A 21,766-nucleotide genomic window follows, 5' to 3' on the forward strand; every position below is an offset into this window, starting at 1 on the left:
TTTTAAAAAAAAGAAGCTTTCTGGGGGCAGCCGCCTAGCTTGCTGTGTGTATGTATGCGTAGCTAAGGTTGCTTCCTTCTTCCATGAGCGCTACTTGGCTGTGTTCGCGTGTAAAGCTGTTTTTGCCCGCAAAAAATTGTATCTTTAAAGATCTTGCAAAAAAAGTTTAACTTTAAAGGAGGCTATCTTGCAAGATCTCGCAAGAATCTTGCAAAATTTTATAAAGAGATCCATCCTATTTAAAAGAATCGTGCAAGATTCTTGCAAGATCTTGCAACATAACCTCCCTTGATCGACTAGGGACCCCATTTTTTGGCGAATCCAAATGATCGACATTTTTTGTTATAATCTACTGATAGACTTTCTATTTAAACAAATATGAGAAAAAAAACCTTTTCAATGAAATAATGATCCTCAGTTACGGCTACTTATGCCGTAAGATGTATATTGACCGACTTCCGCACGGCATTTTTCTAAGACGCCCAACAAGTTCATTTTTAAAAACTCAATTTTTAAAAATTGAGTTTCAAACGTGTATAATCAATTATAATTCAGTGTAGTTTCTACAGAAAACCCCTTTAAATCGATATTAATTATTATTGCCAAATTTTAGTCTTTTAGAGATATGTAATCATATGATCCAAAGCTGACAAACGTGTATAATCGATTATAATTCAGTGTAGTTTCTACAGAGAACCCCTTTAAATCGATATAGCCGGATATACTCGACTGAAATCTTTTATTCTGCAAAAAGATGTAATAATTACATAATTAAATCTTTTGGATTATAATTCCACTGTCAAAAATTTAATCTCTGTATAAAAGATGTTTTGTCTCCTTTTGGCTCATATGAACGCAAAGTTTTACCGCGAAACAAAAACAGTTTAATAGAGATCCCTTCATATCACCTAAGAGAGTTGCGTGGTAGGTGGAAAATAAGTTTGCCAAAACAATCATCTTACTAAAACAATGTGCTCAGTATTTGGAGGCAAATAAAATACAAATTTGCATCTCAAGGAAACTTAAATTTAGAACAAAGAATTTAAAACTTAACAAGACTGCTCGTATCAGGGCGAGGCCCTGAATGTTCCGATTGCCTCTTAAGGTCTATGGAGCAGTAATAACATGGAAAAACTAAATGAAAGAAAAGAAAATGAAAAAAAAAATTTCCTAAAATTTGAAATTTTTTATGAAAATCATCTCCCACACGGCATATAAAGTACAAAAGGTTAGATCTCGCTCCTTCTAACAAATCAATTGTGGCAAATAAGCCATTTTTAACCAATTTGGAACAATTTCGAGCACGGATTAGTTCTCCACTTACGCGTTAAAAGCGCGAAAAACATCGCGCGTTAATTGTCTCAAATTGGCAAAAATGCCAATCTTTAAATCACCATAACTTTATGAAAAATAATCACCGATGAAATATCTTTTCAAATTTGAGCTCAGGACAACAGTACTTTTTGAATGATATAAAAAAATTCCGTCAAAAAGGGCTAGTTTAAAAGTCAAGATTTGTCTGAAAAAAAACGAAAGTCGGAACAATAAGGAACAAGTATCAGTTACCAAAAATGTTGGAGTGTTAAATAATTTTTATTTAGATCACTCCTAAGTTTACTTTGTTATTTCCAATGTGATGTTGTTCTCGGGAACGGGGGGAGGAGTAAACTTTCAGAAAAAAATTTGAAATTTGTCGACCTTTTTTCAAGTCCCAGAAGAACCTGTTATTACAATTTTTTTTGCACGGCATTCAAAATTGAAAAAACCGGCCAGAAAAAGTGTTTTTGGGCAATTTTTGGAAAAGATTGACCAAATAATTTCGTTTTTTGGCGCCCATTTCCCCCTCAAAATTAGTTAAAATTGGCGCCTTAGGCGGCCTTAGAAAAATTATAGGGTTGCTTGGCCTGAAATAATTTTCAAAAATTGATACCAAAGGGGCGCCTTTGGTTGTTAAGGGGGTTGAGATCCTGAGTGGGGCATCCCCATTTGAACAGCCTTTTTTGCAAACTGTCCGCTAACATGGCTGGCAAACTAAGATATTTCATTAAGTTGAATGATATGTCAAACTTAGTTTTTCAGTCGTCATCCGAGATGCTACTTTTTTTGCGAAAAATCTGTGGCAATCTTTTTAATAGGTAAGAGCATAAGAATGGACCAGAAATGACTTCGATTCAGTTTATGCTGGTTTTTTAAAAGTTTTGTTCATAAAATGCAAGATATGCAACCTTTGTGGTAATTAGGAGCAAGTTTGATGATTTTTAAACGTCCAAAGCATTTATTTTGTTTTTTATCCTCTGACAAGATCACGTCGGAAGTTCTGGTTCTTAGTCGAAATTTTATCGATGCTTTTTTATAATAATTATGAAAACAATAATCATAACCATGATCAAAATAAGATTGAATTAAGCTCTTAGTCATTGATAACAAAGTTAGAAAAAAAACTTGAAAACCATGTCTCTGCAACAATCGAGTATCTAAACAATTGTAATTCGTCAACCAATAAAAGGCTCATATTTTTTCTAAAGATTACAGTTTCTTGAAAAGGATCATAGCCAGGCAAATTATTCAATCTCGCGAGGGTGTTTTTGTTTGACATTTTTGCGACAGGGTAAAACAAACTTTCGAAACTTTGCTGCGTTTTATCATTGGCATTCTCAAAAACGTCTTGTTTCCTCTTCGATTTGAATTAGGGCCCGAGACGATTGTACAAAATGAAGAAAATTTATCGGCAACTCGTTTTTAAGAAGGTTATTCAGCAAAGTTGAATCGATTTTAAATAACATCAGTGAACTTGGCAACAGGTTGATTTTTTGAAGTAAAAAACAAAAGCGTATTAAATCAATACATGTTTTATGTAGCACCTTTTTATGCATCGTCGTTGAGATTTTTCTTTTCGCCTAGATTGGTTTTTAGTCACAAACTAAACTGGGGATACATGAAAATTTTATTAATAGTATGAAGCTTTTAAAAAGCGAAACCCGAACAGAGCTACTAAGTGAGTTTGGCGAAGACTTTCCGATACAATTAAAACGTGTGTTTGCTGTTTTCAGCTCGACGGTGATGTGGTATATCCATGACATTTTGAAACTGCGCCAAACGCCAAGGTTTTTCAGAGTATGTTTTAAAATTATTTGTTCTCCATCAATAGATGAAAGATCGCTTAATTGTATCGCTTGTTTGATTTTTGAAACTTAAATTGGTCAAATTTGTGAAAATTAAAATCAATTTTTTTTTCGGCTGCCCAGATGATTACATTGTTTAGATCTGTTTTGAATCGATGAAAGGTCCAACCCAATTCAAATTTTTATTATACCGTCAGCATTTAGAAAGGAAATGTTGTTAATAATTTCCGCTATATCGTTTATAGATAGAGAAAACAAGATTACTGCAAAGTAGATCCATGTGTACTACCAGCTGTTATTTTGCGGGAATGACAAATTATTACCAAGAAAAGTTATTTGTTTTCTGTTTGTGGAATAAGATGCAAAAAATTGAAGAAACTCATAGTCGAATCCTATTTTGGCAAGCTTGTAAAAAATGATATATTGGCTAATAGAGTCAAAACCTGTTGCAATATCAGTAACAGCGTGAGAGTTATTTCTCCCTATTCTTTTTTATGTATACAACATCACAGTACAATATAAGGTTTGTCACAGTCGAATGATGTTTTCTGAATCCTTGTTAAATTTTACGCAACTTTCATTAATTGAACTCTTTTGTTCATTACATAAAACTATTTCAAACAATAAGGCGAGTGCATGAAGTCTTGAAATGCGCCTGTAAATATCAATGTTTTGTAATTGTAGTTGTCAACAAAGCTTTTTGTATAAAAGATTATAGTGTGCTGATTTCCAGAAACTGTTTATTACTGACTATGCAATTAAACAAATCAACATATCATTCAAACGGAACTGTGAAACAAAAATTAAAACATAGGGAGATATACCATAAATTGACTTTGTCCTTTTTTCACTTCGATAAGAATTTTGCGATACGAAAAGAAAATTTGTGATAATTATATTCCTTGGAAAAAACTTTCGCTGGGAACATTCAGTGGTTCGTGTTCAATTTTGAACACAGATGCAGAAAACTCGTTAAAAGCCTCACCAATTGCAAAATTGGAGCATAAACTTGTATTTTAGTATGAACTTTTCTTGGGTTTTTTTGCCTTTCCCTTTATCGATCTGAAAAATTTTTTGTTTGCAGTGTTTAACTTTTTTTTGTCAAAATAATTATGTTTAAACGCCGTATGAAGACAACTTTCAGCATTATTTTCGTGTGATGACATGCATTGGGAGGTTTTAGAGCAAAGAATTGTCATTTTTTGAATAAATTTGCTAAGGGCTTGACAATACAACTCATAGAATGTTTCAAGCATTACATTTGCATCAGTCGAGCATGGAAGTCTGTTGCTTAAGAAAAACAAACGCATTGATTAGGAGTCTGCTTAACGGATACAGTATTGATTTAGATTTATCTGATCCGTTTCATTTTTAAATGCTATTTCCCAATATGATTTCAGAAGCTTTTGTTAATTCCGAAGATATTACATACAGAATGAATGTCCAATAAAACTATTTGCTGTAAAAAAAAAACAATGTAAACCAAGATTGACCCTCGCAATTGATTTCAAAAAACTGGATTCACGTTGGTCATCACTTGATAAAGTATTCCATTGAACTGAAGTCAAGTTCAGATCGCCGCATAAAATTCAGTGCGTTGTGTTCCTGTTAGATACTTGATATTTGAATTTTTTGTTCGCCTCACTCAATTTTGTGTTTTTTTTAAATTATATTTGCCTTTAGATTATGAAAAATGTCATGTGGTGGATTGTAAATGGCTGTTATGCAAAGCATTAGGTTATTCAGCTTCACAAACAAATATGAACCAACGCCAAAAAGGACCGGTTGTTCATCGATGACTTTTAAGTTAGATGATGTTTGAAGCACAATTAGGACTTCTCCATGATGTCCAGTTTTCCTATCAGAACGGTGAATTACTTCGTATACATCTGTGTAGAAGATGTATCTGCAATTCAGTGACAAAAGTTCAAGGTCACTAAGTTGTCAAGTGGAAGAGTTAATTTTACCAAGAAATGGATCATACTCAGATTGAACTTCTTTGTGGCAGTTAATTGTGTAAGTGCCAAAAACAAGGTTTCCAGCCTCTTTTTTGAATTTTAATTTTTCGTTTTTCATCAAAGAACTCAAATCGTATCTATATTACAGAAATGCGTTTTCGTTCTGAAAATTCGCTTATTTCAGAAAATCCTTGATATACATATTCAAATTCCTCAGCTTAATCAAGGACAAAGAAAAAATAATTTATGATACCAAGAAGATGAAATGTTAAAGACAAGTGGTCTTGATTTGTATGGTCGCTCTTAACCAGACTAAAAAAGTCGCTCATAGAGATTTTTTAAAGTTCCATCCTCTCTCTGAACATTTGCAGCAATCCATTTCTATTCCATTCAGTTCGTACAACTTATTGTCCTGTATGTTTTCTGCTAATCCATTTATCGATAGTTTTTTTTCCGATAAGACTAGAGTCTGTTTTTAGCTTGGGTCTAAGGTGGGAGCATTTTCAATTGTCTTAGATAAACTGGTCTCAATTGATGAAAAATCGTTACTCGGTCTAATGGACTGCTTCAAAGAAGCAAGGTTTTCAATTTCTGAAATTTCTTTCTGAATAGTCAATATTTGGTCGTTATTCTGTTGAAAGAAATTTTACATCGGCTAAATTGTTTTAGATTCTTGAATTTGCGTTTTAGATTTTGTTCATGATTTTCAATTTATCATGCTTTATTTTTAGGTCTAAACACTCCTCGCATTTCCAGAATAAACCTTTCACTTTGCCCTATTTTTGGAGAACTTCCTTATGCAAGTTGCTACAGTCATCGTGGAACCACGTTTCGCAAATAACACACCATATACAAATTAAATTAGCATTCTTATCGGAAAAGCTTACATGGATATTCGGGATGTTCAAGTAATCAATTACTTATATTCTGTTCATTAGACGTTTTTCGTTACTTTTTTAGACATTTTCATGCTAAAAATTTTGGATTGATCTCACAAAATTCAATCATCTGCTCCAAGCCTAAATTGAATCTGGATGCTTTCATTCCAGCCCAAGAGTCCACCAATAGATATCTGTTGGAGTATTCAATCTAAATGTTTCCTCCAAACCAAATCCAAAGTCCACTAGTTCTTTTCAGGTCTTCCACGCGCACTGTTTCATTGGTGGTCTGATAAAGTAATGGTACGCAAAAAAGAAGCAATTTTAATTAAAATAAAAAAATTTTTAGATTAATTGCAAACTTTTGCAGCAATAATGGTCTCAAAACTGGTGAAAAAGCCTTTTTTCAAAAAGTTAGCATTGCAGTGGTCTACTGAGAAAAATTGGTTAAAAAATAGGATATTCGATTTATTCAAATACTGTCAAAATTGCAAAAATGTGTCAGTTTAATGAATTTGCTCAAAAGTCTTCAAATATCTTGCTGAATACGCAAAAAAAGTTAAAACAAGCACATTAGGAGCCTGAAAGTTCATTTTTAGCAATTAAAGCTGTTGAAAAGTTGTTTTTGGTACCACGGCGAAAAATTTTCTTTTTACTCTTTTTTAGTATTTGTTCGTTTGTAAAAAAATATATTTTCTTGTCGTTTTAAATGATTTAAGTATTTAAAAAAGATTTAAAACAAGCAAAGATTATTACTAGTGTCGGTTTATAGTTTCTTACGCCGGTATATTTTTATATTGTTTGTAGATTTTCTCAAGTTTTCACTATATATGGGTCGTTTTAAAACTTTTAGTTTCGGCTCATAAGTTTTAGGTAGAAGACCGCTTAAATGTGAGCTCACGATGACCCAACATGATGACTTTGAAGAATCAAAAACATTAAAATAAACGTTTAAGCATCCAAGGAGAACACGTTTATTTTATTCTGATTTTGGGGACGTTTTTCTCGAAACTTTTTAAATATACAGCTATTTTAATCTTGATTTCAATCCGTTTTTTAGTATTCATTCAATCAGTATATCAGTATTTTAATCAGACTTTCATTGCCGTTCACTAAGGGCAGTTCTTATATGCGACTTGTAATTCGTGAAAAATTCTGCCACTATCAAAATCAGTTTTATAGTGGATTATAGCAATTGAGTCCCCCGTCTACCATTGTAATGTTACCAGTGACGAACGAGGCCTCCTTGCTTGCAATGAACGCGATTATGTTGGCAACTTCCTCTGGTGCTCCGCCTCTTCCGACTGCATGGCTGTTCTTGCACCTCTCAACTAGTTCATCAACTGCAGAACGAGGCATCCCACACCTTTCATGGATACCTAGTATTAGGAAAATCATTTCATTAGGACATTTCGTTACGCCTGCTTGGAAGTGTTTCTTAGACTATTCATCTCAGCATAGAAAAAGAACATTCAAAAATTGATGAATTGGTTTTTTAGTGCACTAATAGATGTTGCTCATCCTGTTTTGCGCTAGTTTTCTGCACGAATGATACAGAACTGCTCATGTTAGAGCAAAAACGTTAATGAAATGACTATCCGGTAAAGTCTAAGCGATAATGCATCTTCTTATAGTATCTAAAAATGGTATTTATTTTATGAAAACACCCTCCCACGTTCTATTAAAAGTAGTCTGAAAATCGACCCTGGAGTTTTTCGAAAACCCCGGACTGCTATCTTTACTCTAAGCTAACTGCGCTGAGAGCTAGTCGTTCAAACTTTGATAGTTTTATTTATGATTTTTTTCTGGATTTGTTATTTCACACTGGTTGCCTTATCAAATTGACTTGAGGCAAGTTATTTCAGTCCTATTAGTTCCTTATACAACTCCAAAGGTTTACAAAACATACCACTCAAGGGGCAATCGCAACATTTAAGGCTTTTGCACTGTTATACGAGCAGTCTTATTGTTCCGACTTTCGATACGAAAGTAACGGAATATTTGTGCTCGGGGTGGGTTTTTTTCTTCAGACATTTTTCGACTTTAAACTAGCCATTTTTGACGGAATTTTTTTTTATCATTCAAAAGGTTTTGTCGTCCTGAGCTTAAATTTGAAACGATATTTCACCTGTGATCTTTTTTTGTAAAGTTATGAGGGTTTAAAGATTGCCATTTTGGGCATTTTGACCAATTTGGGACAATTAACGCGCGATATAATTCGCGCTATCAACGCATAAGCCGAGATTCAATCCGTCTTATAAATCTTTCCAAATTGGTTGAAGGAATTTTATTTGCCATAATTGATTTGTTACAAGGAACGAAATCTCTTTTTTTGTACTTTAAATGGCGTGTGGGGGATGACTTTCATAAAAAATTTCAAATTTTAGAAAAAAAAATTTTCAATTTAATTTATTTCATTTAATTTTTTTAATGTTATTACTGCTGCTCCATAAACCTTAAAAGGCAGTCGGAACATTCAGGGTTCGCCCTGATACGAGCAGTCTTGTTAATGTCCTTGAACGAATTATTTTTCGATAATTAGCAAGGGACATAGAGTTTGCAATTTTTCGATTTCAAAGACGAAATGGTCTAGATTTTTTCTCTCGTTTTTGCCGTTTTCTCTGCAACTAAGATAAATGATTGAAGTTTTGATGAATGATCGATGAATCATTTTGGAATGATCTGGTCGAATTTGATGAATTTCTTCTAATCTCATAATATAGCCAATACATCATTGCTATTTCATAGGTGTTCTTTTTTTTGGAAACATTTTGGCAAACAAAACAACGAAATTGAGAATAGAAATTCAATTTGGTTCTTTTTAACAAAACAACAATTAGAAAATAAAACATAAGCGTCAATGAACGGTTGAATAATTGTTTACAATTTGCGTTGATGATCAATATAAGCCAACCAATGAAATGTTACAACACTGGAAGCTTGACGGCCCCCAACAATGTACAAAATTCGCATTGGGAGTCATGTTGTCTCTTATTCTTGTCCAGCGTTCAAAACCTTATAATCAGGGGCGGATCTAGGATTTTCTCGAGGGGGGAGGCGGATTTTCAAAAAAATCGAAAATTTTGACGACCTTTTTTTTAGGTCGACCAAATTCATTTTTCAAAATTCCGTCAAAAACGGCTAGTTAAAAAGTCGAAATTTGTCTGAAAAAAACCCACGAAAGTCGGAACAATAAGGAACAAGTATCAGTTACCAAAAATGTTGGGGTGGTAAATGATCTTTATTTAGATCATTCCTAAATTTACCTGATTATTTCCAATGTGATATTGTTCTCTCGAGCGGGGGGGGGGGGGGGCAAACTTTCAAAAAAAAATTTGAAATTTGTCGACCTTTTTTCAAGTCCCATGAGAACCTGTTATTACAATTTTTTTTGCACGGCTTTCAAAAATTGAAAAAACAGGCCACAAAAAGTGTTTTTGGGCAATTTTTGGAAAAGTTTGACCAAATAATTTCGTTTTTTGGCGCCCATTTCCCCCTCAAAATTAGTTAAAATTGGCGCCTTAGGCGGCCTTAGAAAAATTATAGGGTTGCTTGGCCTGAAATAATTTTCAAAAATTGATACCAAAGGGGCGCCTTTGGTTGTTAAGGGGGTTGAGATCCTGAGTGGGGCATCCCCATTTGAACAGCCTTTTTTGCAAACTGTCCGCTAACATGGCTGGCAAACTAAGATATTTCATTAAGTTGAATGATATGTCAAACTTAGTTTTTCAGTCGTCATCCGAGATGCTACTTTTTTTGCGAAAAATCTGTGGCAATCTTTTTAATAGGTAAGAGCATAAGAATGGACCAGAAATGACTTCGATTCCGTTTATGCTGGTTTTTTAAAAGGTTTGTTCATAAAACCTTTGTGGTAATTAGGAGCAAGTTTGATGATTTTTAAACGTCCAAAGCATTTATTTAGTTTTTTATCCTCTGACAAGATCACGTCTGAAGTTCTGGTTCTCAGTCGATGTTTTTTTATAATAATCATGAAAACAATAATCATAACCATGATCAAAATAAGATTGAATTAAGCTCTTAGTCATTGATAACAAAGTTAGAAAAATAAACTTGAAAACCATGTCTCTGCAACAATCGAGTATCTAAACAATTGTAATTCATCAACCAATAACAGGCTCATATTTTTTCTAAAGATCACAGTTTCTCGAAAAGGATCATAGCCAGGCAAATTATTCAACCTCGCGAGGGTGTTTTTATTTGACATTTTTTGCGACAGGGTAAAACAAACTTTCGAAACTTTGCTACGTTTTATCATTGGCATTCTCAAAAACGTCTTGTTTCCTGTTCGATTTGAATTAGGGCCCGAGACGATTGTACAAAATGAAAAAAATTTATCGGCAACTTGTTTTTAAGAATGTTATTCAGCAAAGTTGAATCGTTTTTAAATAACATCAGTGAACTTGGCAACAGGTTGATTTTTTGAAGTAAAAAAACAAAAGCTTATTAAATCAATACATGTTTTATGTAGCACCTTTTTATGCATCGTCGTTGAGATTTTTCTTTTCGCTTAGATTGGTTTTTAGTCACAAACTAGACTGGGGATACATGAAAATTTTATTGATAGTATGAAGCTTTTAAAAAGCGAAACCCGAACAGAGCTACTAAGTGAGTTTGGCGAAGACTTTCCGATACAATTAAAACGTGTGTTTGCTGTTTTCAGCTCGACGGTGATGTGGTATATCCATGACATTTTGAAACTGCGCCAAACACCAAGGTTTTTCACAGTATGTTTTAAAACTATTTGTTCTCCATCAATAGATGAAAGATCGCTTAATTGTATCGCTTATTTGATTTTTGAAACTTAAAGTGGTCAAATTTGTGAAAATTAAAATCAATTTTATTTTCGGCTGACCAGATGATTACATTGCTTAGATCTGTTTTGAATCGAAGAAAGGTCCATCCCAATTCAAATATTTATTATATCGTCAGCATTTAGAAAGGAAATGTTGTTAATAATTTCCGCAATATCGTTTATAGATAAAGACAACAAGATTACTGCAAAGTAGATCCATGTGTACTACCAACTGTTATTTTGCGGGAATGACAAATTATTACCAAGAAAAGTTATTTGTTTTCTGTTTGTGGAATAAGATGCAAAAAATTGAAGCAACTCATAGTCGAATCCTATTTTGGCAAGCTTGTAAAAAATGATATATTGGCTAATAGAGTCGAAACCTGTTGCAATATCAGTAACAGCGTGAGAGTTAATTCTCCCTATTCTTTTTTATGTATACAACATCACAGTACAATATAAGGTTTGTCACAGTCGAATGATGTTTTCTGAATCCTTGTTAATTTTTACGCAATTTTCATTAACTGAACTCTTTTGTTCATTACATAAAACTATTTGAAACAATAAGGCGAGTGCATGAAGTCTTGAAATGCGCCTGTAAATATCAATGTTTTGTAATTGTAGTTTTCAACGAAGCTTTTTGTATAAAAGATTAAAGTGTGCTGATTTCCAGAAACAGTTTATTACTGACTATGCAATTAAACAAATCAACATATCATTCAAACGGAACTGTGAAACAAAAATTAAAACATAGGGAGATATACCATAAATTGACTTTGTCCTTTTTTCACTTCGATAAGAATTTTGCAATACGAAAAGAAAATTTGTGATAATTATATTCCTTGGAAAAAACTTTCGCTGGGAACATTCAGTGGTTCGTGTTCAATTTTGAACACAGATGCAGAAAACTCGTTAAAAGCCTCACCAATTGCAAAATTGGAGCATAAACTTGTATTTTAGTATGAACTTTTCTTGGGTTTTTTTGCCTTTCCATTTATCGATCTGAAAATTTTTTTGTTTGCAGAGCTTAACTTTTTTTGTCAAAATAATTATGTTTAAACGCCGTATGAAGACAACTTTCAGCATTATTTCGTGTGATGACATGCATTGGGGGGTTTTAGAGCAAAGAATTGTCATTTTTTGAATAAATTTGCTAAGGGCTTGACAATACAACTCATAGAATGTTTCAAGCATTACATTTGCATCAGTCGAGCATGGAAGTCTGTTGCTTAAGAAAAACAAACGCATTGATTAGGAGTCTGCTTAACGGATACAGTATTGATTTAGATTTATCTGATCCGTTTCATTTTTAAATGCTATTTCCCAATATGATTTCAGAAGCTTTTGTTAATTCCGAAGATATTACATACAGAATGAATGTCCAATAAAACTATTTGCTGTAAAAAAAAAACAATGTAAACCATGATTGACCCTCGCAATTGATTTCAAAAAACTGGATTCACGTTGGTCATCACTTGATAAAGTATTCCATTGAACTGAAGTCAAGTTCAGATCGCCGCATAAAATTCAGTGCGTTGTGTTCCTGTTAGATACTTGATATTTGAATTTTTTGTTCGCCTCACTCAATTTTGTGTTTTTTTTTTAAAATTATATTTGCCTTTAGATTATGAAAAATGTCATGTGGTGGATTGTAAATGGCTGTTATGCAAAGCATTAGGTTATTCAGCTTCACAAACAAATATGAACCAACGCCAAAAAGGACCGGTTGTTCATCGATGACTTTTAAGTTAGATGATGTTTAAAGCACAATTAGGACTTCTCCATGATGTCCAGTTTTCCTTTCAGAACGGTGAATTACTTCGTATACATCTGTGTAGAAGATGTATCTGCAATTCAGTGACAAAAGTTCAAGGTCACTAAGTTGTCAAGTGGAAGAGTTAATTTTACCAAGAAGTGGATCATACTCAGATTGAACTTCTTTGTGGCAGTTAATTGTGTAAGTGCCCAAAAACAAGGTTTCCAGCCTCTTTTTTGAATTTTAATTTTTCGTTTTTCATCAAAGAACTCAAATCGTATCTATATTACAGAAATGTGTTTTCGTTCTGAAAATTCGCTTAATTCAGAAAATCCTTGATATACATATTCAAATTCCTCAGCTTAATCAAGGAGAAAGAAAAAAAAATTTATGATACCAAGAAGATGAAATGTTAAAGACAAGTGGTCTTGATTTGTATGGTCGCTCTTAACCAGACTAAAAAAGTCGCTCATAGAGATTTTTTAAAGTTCCATCCTCTCTCTGAACATTTGCAGCAATCCATTTCTATTCCATTCAGTTCGTACAATTTATTGTCCTGTATGTTTTCTGCTAATCCATATATCGATAGTTTTTTTTTCCGATAAGACTAGAGTCTGTTTTTAGCTTGGGTCTAAGGTGGGAGCATTTTCAATTCTTTTAGATAAACTGGTCTCAATTGATGAAAAATCGTTACTCGGTCTAATGGACTGCTTCAAAGAAGCAAGGTTTTCAATTTCTGAAATTTCTTTCTGAATAGTCAATATTTGGTCGTTATTCTGTTGAAAGAAATTTTACATCGGCTAAATTGTTTTAGATTCTTGAATTTGCGTTTTAGATTTTGTTCATGATTTTCAATTTATCATGCTTTATTTTTAGGTCTAAACACTCCTCGCATTTCCAGAATAAACCTTTCACTTTGCCCTATTTTTGGAGAACTTCCTTATGCAAGTTGCTACAGTCATCGTGGAACCACGTTTCGCAAATAACACACCATTGACAATTAAATTAGCATTCTTATCGGAAAATTTTACATGGATATTCGGGATCTTCAAGTAATCAAATACTTATATTCTGTTCATTAGACGTTTTTCGTTACTTTTTTAGACATTTTCATGGAAAAAATTTTGGATTGATCTCACAAAACTCAATTATCTGCTCCAAGCCTAAATTGAATCTGGATGCCTTCATTCCAGCCCAAGAGTCCACCAATAGATATCTGTTGGAGTATTCTTTCTAAATGTTTCCTCCAAACCAAATCCAAAGTCCACTAGTTCTTTTCAGGTCTTCCACGCGCACTGTTTCATTGGTGGTCTGATATAGTAATGGTACGCAAAAAAGAAGCAACTTTAATTAAAATAAAAAAATTTTTAGATTCATTGCAAACTTTTGCAGCAATAAGTGTCTCAAAGCTGGTGAAAAAGCCTTTTTTCAAAAAGTTAGCATTGCAGTGGTCTACTGAGAAAAATTGGTTAAAAAATAGGATATTCGATTTATTCAAATACTGTCAAAATTGCAAAAATGTGTCAGTTTAATGAATTTGCTCAAAAGTCTTCAAATATCTTGCTGAATACGCAAAAAAGTTAAAACAAGCACATTAGGAGCCTGAAAGTTCATTTTTAGCAATTAAAGCTGTTGAAAAGTTGTTTTTGGTACCACGGCGAAAAATTTTCTTTTTACTCTTTTTTAGTATTTGTTCGTTTGTAAAAAAATATATTTTCTTGTCGTTTTAAATGATTTAAGTATTTAAAAAAGATTTAAAACAAGCAAAGACTATTACTAGTGTCGGTTTATAGTTTCTTACGCCGGTATATTTTTATATTGTTTGTAGATTTTCTCAAGTTTTCACTATATATGGGTCGTTTTAAAACTTTTAGTTTCGGCTCATAAGTTTTAGGTAGAAGACCGCTTAAATGTGAGCTCACGATGACCCAACATGATGACTTTGAAGAGTCAAAAACATTAAAATAAACGTTTAAGCATCCAAGGAGAACACGTTTATTTTATTCTGATTTTGGGGACGTTTTTCTCGAAACTTTTTAAATATACAGCTATTTTAATCTTGATTTCAATCCGTTTTTTAGTATTCATTCAATCAGTATATCAGTATTTTAATCAGTCTTTCATTGCCGTTCACTAAGGGCAGTTCTTATATGCGACTTGTAATTCGTGAAAAATTCTGCCACTATCAAAATCAGTTTTATAGTGGATTATAGCAATTGAGTCCCCCGTCTACCATTGTAATGTTACCAGTGACGAACGAGGCCTCCTTGCTTGCAATGAACGCGATTATGTTGGCAACTTCCTCTGGTGCTCCGCCTCTTCCGACTGCATGGCTGTTCTTGCACCTCTCAACTAGTTCATCAACTGCAGAACGAGGCATCCCACACCTTTCATGGATACCTAGTATTAGGAAAATCATTTCATTAGGACATTTCGTTACGCCTGCTTGGAAGTGTTTCTTAGACTATTCATCTCAGCATAGAAAAAGAACATTCAAAAATTGATGAATTGGTTTTTTAGTGCACTAATAGATGTTGCTCATCCTGTTTTGCGCTAGTGTTCTGCACGAATGATACAGAACTGCTCATGTTAGAGCAAAAACGTTAATGAAATGACTATCCAGTAAAGTCTAAGCGATAATGCATCTTCTTATAGTATCTAAAAATGGTATTTATTTTATGAAAACACCCTCCCACGTTCTATTAAAAGTAGTCTGAAATGATGTTTTGGTTCCAATTTTCTACAGCCTGAAAATCGACCCTGGAATTTTTCGAAAACCCCGGACTGCTATCTTTACTCCAACCTAACTGCGCTGAGAGCTAGTCGTTCAAACTTTGATAGTTTTATTATTGATTTTTTTCCGGATTTGTTATTTCACACTGGTTGCCTTATCAAATTGACTTGAGGCAAGTTATTTCAGTCCTTTTACTTCCTTATACAACTCCAAAGGTTTACAAAACATACCATTCAAGGGGCAATCGCAACATTTAAGGCTTTTGCACTGTTATACGAGCAGTCTTATTGTTCCGACTTTCGATACGAAAGTAACGGAATATTTGTGCTCGGGGTGGGTTTTTTTCTTCAGACATTTTTCGACTTTAAACTAGCCATTTTTGACGGAATTTTTTTAAATCATTCAAAAGGTTTTGTCGTACTGAGCTTAAATTTGAAACGATATTTCACCTGTGATCTTTTTTTGTAAAGTTATGAGGGTTTAAAGATTGCCATTTTGGGCATTTTGACCAATTTGGGACAATTAACGCGCGATATAATTCGCGCTATCAACGCATAAGCCGAGATTTAATCCGTCTTATAAATCTTTCCAAATTGGTTGAAGGAAGCTTATTTGCCATAATTGATTTGTTACAAGGAACGAAATCTCTTTTTTTGTACTTTAAATGGCGTGTGGGGGATGACTTTCATAAAAAATTTCAAATTTTAGAAAAAAAATTTTCAATTTAATTTATTTCATTTAATTTTTTTAATGTTATTACTGCTGCTCCATAAACCTTAAAAGGCAGTCGGAACATTCAGGGTTCGCCCTGATACGAGCAGTCTTGTTAATGTCCTTGAACGAATTATTTTTCGATAATTAGCAAGGGACATAGAGTTTGCAATTTTTCGATTTCAAAGACGAAATTATCTAGATTTTTTCTCTCGTTTTTGCCGTTTTCTCTGCAACTAAGATAAATGATTGAAGTTTTGATGAATGATCGATGAATCATTTTGGAATGATCTGGTCGAATTTGATGAATTTCTTCTAATCTCATAATATAGCCAATACATCATTGCTATTTCATAGGTGTTCTTTTTTTTGGAAACATTTTGGCAAACAAAACAACAAAATTGAGAATAGAAATTCAATTTGGTTCTTTTTAACAAAACAACAATTAGAAAATAAAACATAAGCGTCAATGAACGGTTGAATAATTGTTTACAATTTGCGTTGATGATCAATATAAGCCAACCAATGAAATGTTACAACACTGGAAGTTTGACGGCCCCCAACAATGTACAAAATTCGCATTGGGAGTCATGTTGTCTCTTATTCTTGTCCAGCGTTCAAAACCTTATAATCAGGGGCGGATCTAGGATTTTCTCGAGGGGGGAGGCGGATTTTCAAAAAAATCGAAAATTTTGACGACCTTTTTTTTAGGTCGACCAAATTCATTTTTCGAGCTCTCCCAAAGCACTGTTTTGCCCCTATTTTGGCTAAATTTTCTGCGCCGCAGGCTAAATTTTGAAAAAAAACAGTCAAAAAAGCCGTTTTTGGGCCCTTTTTGAAAAATTTTGACAAAAAAATTGCGTTTTTTTTGCGCGCGCTCCCCCTCAAAGTTAGTATATAATGGCGCCAAAGGCGCCTTTAGAAAAATTTTATGGTCGATCGGCAAAAAATGGATTTCTTAAAAAGCATCAAAGGGGGGACCCTTTGGGTCGGCGGGGGTCGAATCTCAGAGGAAAGGAGGCGTCCGCCCCCCCCCCCCCCGCCCCCCCTTAATCCGCCCCTGCTTATAATGCCTGAGTCCTCAAAACAAATACGACAGTTCGTTGAGGCTGCATCAGGAAACACTTTCAATTTTTTCACTCGTTTTTCTAACAGGATAGTGGGTAAAATCAAACTCATCGTCTTCGTAACAAGCCATTTTGAACCCTTAACACGAAAATCGAATTCTATTTGCTATTTGCAATTTTTCTATAATAGGAAAACATGTGAATCCTAGTTATAATGTAATGATTTTTTATGAATTCGAAACAACTTTACATCTGATTTTATCTAGCATGGGTCAAAGTCTTAATCTTCTGTTTTCGCTGAGAAAATTTAAAAAAATAGAAGAAACAATCCGTTCTGACAGATTACAAATTTGCTAAGTCCATGTCCCATATTGTTGCTTGCCTCAAATCCAATCGAAATTATTTCTGAGCCGCATTTATTAGCGCTCCAGCGTTAAAGAGACCAAAACAAAAGGCTCGTCATTTTACTAAATTAGCCAAACTGCCAATATTTAAACCATCATAGTTTTACCAAAAAATATTATTTTTTTTTTAAAATTGCAACAATATGGGACATGTACTTAGCAAATTTGTAATCTGTCAGAACGGATTGTTTCTTCTATTTTTTTAAATTTTCTCAGCGAAAACAGAAGACGTCAATTTTTCGTCAAAAATGTCTTTCATAGAGTCAAATGTATAGAGTTTGTGCGCGCTGTCGCTTTCTCACGAGCCTTTCCAGATTTTCCTACGGGTCCTCGTTTGGTCCTATTTTACACGAGCAATAAGGATCAATTCACCCTTAAATTTTTTAACTGCGCTTTGGCGCTCAAACACACTCAGCAACCGTTTTTCAAGCCAATAATCCTAATTTCTTAGATATTTTTTCTTCATTGTTTCCATGAATTAGAAGTAATTTTTTTTCTTGATACTCTCATAATGCTGCCAAAAGCAATGTCATGACAAAATTTTTGTGATGATAGGTCAAAAATTAAGAGCTTGTTGCCTTCTGAATGTTTGTATAAAGATTGAATTAAAGGGATAAACCTGAATTTTGGTCATCCAAAGACATTAACTGTATCCACAACTCCTGGATTTACAGAATTAACTCTTAAACCCTCAATTTAACCCTTCTTTTTAAGTTTCAACCCCCTCCCCACACTGCATATAAACTATAAAGTGGTAAATTTTGCTCCTAGTAACAAATGACAAATATGCTTTCCTTCAACCACATTGTAACGATTTCTAAGATAGATTAAATAGCGGGAGAAATTCGCGCGTTAGTCCTAATTTGGCCAAATTTAAGCTCACGACTTTGATTGATATATTAAAATGCCGTCAAAAATAGGTAGTTAATAAGTTGATATTTGCCTGCCGAAAAAAAATCATACCGAGCACAAATATTCCGTTCTTTTCATTACGAAAGTCGGAACAAAAAAACTTGATCAATTTTTCTAGATTCACCATATGCAAAATTTGATTATCTCCTTATACCTTACTTGCAGTTAAATGTAGCTTATCTAGGAGCTAGGGGTTGACCATTCCTGATATCACGACGACTCGCCTCAACAAAGAAACAACTCGTCAAACTTAAGGAGAGCAACGACTCAGTAGTATAACAAAAGTATCAGCTAAAACGAAATCGTTGAATTGCGTCAAAGGGAATAATTCAACGCATCCAGATATTTTTAGGTAACGAATGGTATAAAACGACCACTCTTTGGTATAAAACGACCACAGCTTGCAAAAAAAGAGTTTCTGAGAAATTTGAACGTTTAACTCACAAATAAAGTCTAGAAAATGTTCCAAGAAAAAAAAACATTTTGTTGTGGTATCAAAATAACGTATTACTGCTTGAGTTTTTTAAAAACGTGGATAACTTTTTTTTATATTTAGGGTAGCTTCCATAACGAAAACTGATTTCGAAAAACGATGTGATGACACATTATGAATTAAATTAGTCGGCGGTGCAGCTTTGCAGTTTTTTGAATTCCAGCCATTAAATCAAGTATGATGAAAACAAACCGAACTTTTTTGAGTTGACTACCTGTATCCACAAATCCTGGATTGACAGAGTTAACTCTTATTCCATTTTTGCCTTCCTCAGTTGCCAGGCATTTTGTGAACATGTCCAGAGCAGCCTTGCTCATACAGTAGAACGAGAGGTTATTATAGTTCTGAACACTTCCTGTAGATGAGATATTTATAACGTTTCCTTTTGATTCTCGCAAGTAGGGAAGACACAACTTTGTCAGCATGACCACAGCCTTTACGTTGAGGTCAAAAGTTTTCTGGAAGGCTTCAATTGTCTCTTCAAAAATCGACGCTATTCCGTAAGACCAGCCGGCGTTATTGATTAGAGTGTCAATTTTTCCAAATGTTTTGATAGTATCTTCGACAATTTTCTCGATAGTTTGAGTATGGGTTAAATCACCTGAAAAAAAATCAATGATAAACTTATCAAGCTATACAATTAGTAAAAAGCCGAATTTATCGTTACAAAGCGTCACAAGTTTGAGAATTTTGTAATATTTAAAGTAAAGACGAATAATTTTAATCCGCGTTGCTGATAAATTCCGATATGATGTTACTGTACTGTCCCAGGATTTTTACCCAAAGTTTATTTGTGACAACTTATGCTTTGGAGAACTGCTACATGTTTGTCTTGTTTAGGCACTGTAATAAAAATTGCCGCACTGTTTTACTGCTGTAAAGTTTCATGGATACAGAATCAGTGTTTTATCGTCAAAAAATCACCATGTAAGCAGTTTAAACCCAGTCAGCGATTTTTTTTTTCAGATCAACATTCCGACCAATTTCTCGCTCTTTTTTATGGTCAAAATAATGAAAAACAATCTGTGAAAATATCAAAATCAATTCTTTCCAAACACCGCCATGGAATGAGCGGAGCTTTCAGGAATCTACAAAATTCGATTATTTCACAATTAAATTGAAGACCTGGAAAGTTTTCTCTTAAGCTAGGTTAAATGGTGATAAAACATTTTATAAAGTTATTGGTAAAAATTATCAGTGAAGTGTTCCAATTTTTCTAGCTAACTATTTTTTTCACAGTTAGTCACCGTTTTTTAATACCAACGCTCCAAAAATCATGGATTGCGCAAAAAATTCAGAATAGTCCATTTTGTAACCTTTTTTTAAAAATATATTTCAAATTCGAACAATTCGTACTGAAATTTCATACATAGTTTTTGATTATACAAGTTTTTCATTTTCAGTCTTATAACATACAAACAAATCTAATATAATATATCAAAAATAGATTAAAATATAATTTTCGTCACATCAAAAAATTTATTTCAATCCTTTATAATTAATTATAATAGATTATAATCAATTATGATGGATTATATCCATTTTTTGAATTTTTTTCTGAAAACTTCAAAGACAGTGCATTATATTCAAATTTTTTGATTTGACTCATCCTGAAAATGAATAAAAAAGTAATTTGGCAAAAAAATTGTTATTTCAGTTTTTTCTTTCAAATTTTTTTCGTGAAATGTTAATTTCTCGTTTTTTGCTGGTCATGATTTTCTTGTCCGAATGCAATTTACCTCCCCTTATTGTCCCTCGTCATCCCTTCAACGAAGAGTAACCTGTGTTTGGGGTGTTTTGGAGAGTTGGGGTTGACATTGGGGAGAGGATCCGGAAAAATAAGCTTGACGAAGGGACTAACGAGTAAGGAGAAAATGAGTAGTAGGGGGAATGAACGAGCGTTATAAATATGACAGAGCCGAGAATTCGAGTAGGTCGTGGGTATTGGAACCTGATCTAAACTACACTTTGTTATTGGATATAAATTAGATATTTTATCACTATAAAATATTTAATATTAACCAATCATGATCCATCTAACTATCAACCCACTTATTTGTAAGTGCTGAAATTACTTGTAATTTCAGCACCAGAGAGATTTGAAATTAACTTAGAAATTAATTACCTCTCCAAGAGAACTTCACCAATCGCAATAAGCCAGTATACTCTAGATCTATTGAACCTAGCAGAGACTAGTTAAACACCCTGAGACTAGTAGATATAAGAGTAAGATTAGGATCGGTATTAGACTAAGAAGTTGCACGAATCTATCCGGCCGAAAATAAAATAGCGTGACGAGCAGACGATGTACCCTATCCGAAATTACTCTATGAGTTACAGACAAAGGATCTAACTCATCTGGTGCAACCATAAGTCTCGAATAAGACCTTAAAGAACAAAATAGCTTAGAATTAACATAATAGATTAGAAATTAGACAAACATTTTCAAAATGTTACATGCCAATAATTTAATTGAAATATCTCTACGACTCAATAGATCAGAGTAGCTATTCCATACAATACGAAAATAACCGGTATTGGAAGAAGACCTCGGACAAGAGACGATCTACGACTACATAGAAACTTACCATTAAGTTTCATGGTCGTACGGCAAAAGCCAACACAAACTTTTATTTTGAGAATTTTATTAGCAATGAATTTAGATTTTCATTTGCAAACATGAAATCCCTGAAGGAAAACTTAAATGATTATTTCAGGCGCTAAACCAAATTTACTATTGTACAATAACGATTGATAAAAACACCTCAAATCGTTTCCCTCAATTCTGCAGTTGATTCAAAAAGATATCTGAAAGGTATTTTTATTGAAAATAAAAATAAAAATTAGTAACATGATCATAAATTATTAGTAAACATAAATCATCTCGTCATCTCCAGCTTCATCACCTAAACATAACA

At 33.5% G+C, this 21,766-nt stretch overlaps 1 protein-coding gene across 2 annotated transcripts in view; it reads right to left on the minus strand.

Moving 5' to 3' along the window:
• Positions 1 to 14,570: 14,570 nt before the first annotated feature.
• Positions 14,571 to 21,766, minus strand: part of LOC134855930 (3-oxoacyl-[acyl-carrier-protein] reductase FabG-like) — a 38,593-nt gene continuing 31,397 nt past the window's right edge. For both annotated transcript variants that reach the window (XM_063872310.1, XM_063872312.1), the window contains exons 3-4: positions 19,063 to 19,449; positions 14,571 to 14,927 (exon numbers count right to left, since the gene is read on the minus strand). In XM_063872310.1, the coding sequence (XP_063728380.1) occupies positions 14,725 to 14,927; positions 19,063 to 19,449 (590 nt within the window). In that variant the 3' untranslated portion in view covers positions 14,571 to 14,724. The remainder of the gene's footprint in view (positions 14,928 to 19,062; positions 19,450 to 21,766) is intronic.

This window comes from Symsagittifera roscoffensis, unplaced genomic scaffold (assembly GCF_963678635.1).
Source record: "Symsagittifera roscoffensis unplaced genomic scaffold, txSymRosc1.1 SCAFFOLD_322, whole genome shotgun sequence".
Lineage (NCBI taxonomy): Eukaryota > Metazoa > Xenacoelomorpha > Acoela > Convolutidae > Symsagittifera > Symsagittifera roscoffensis.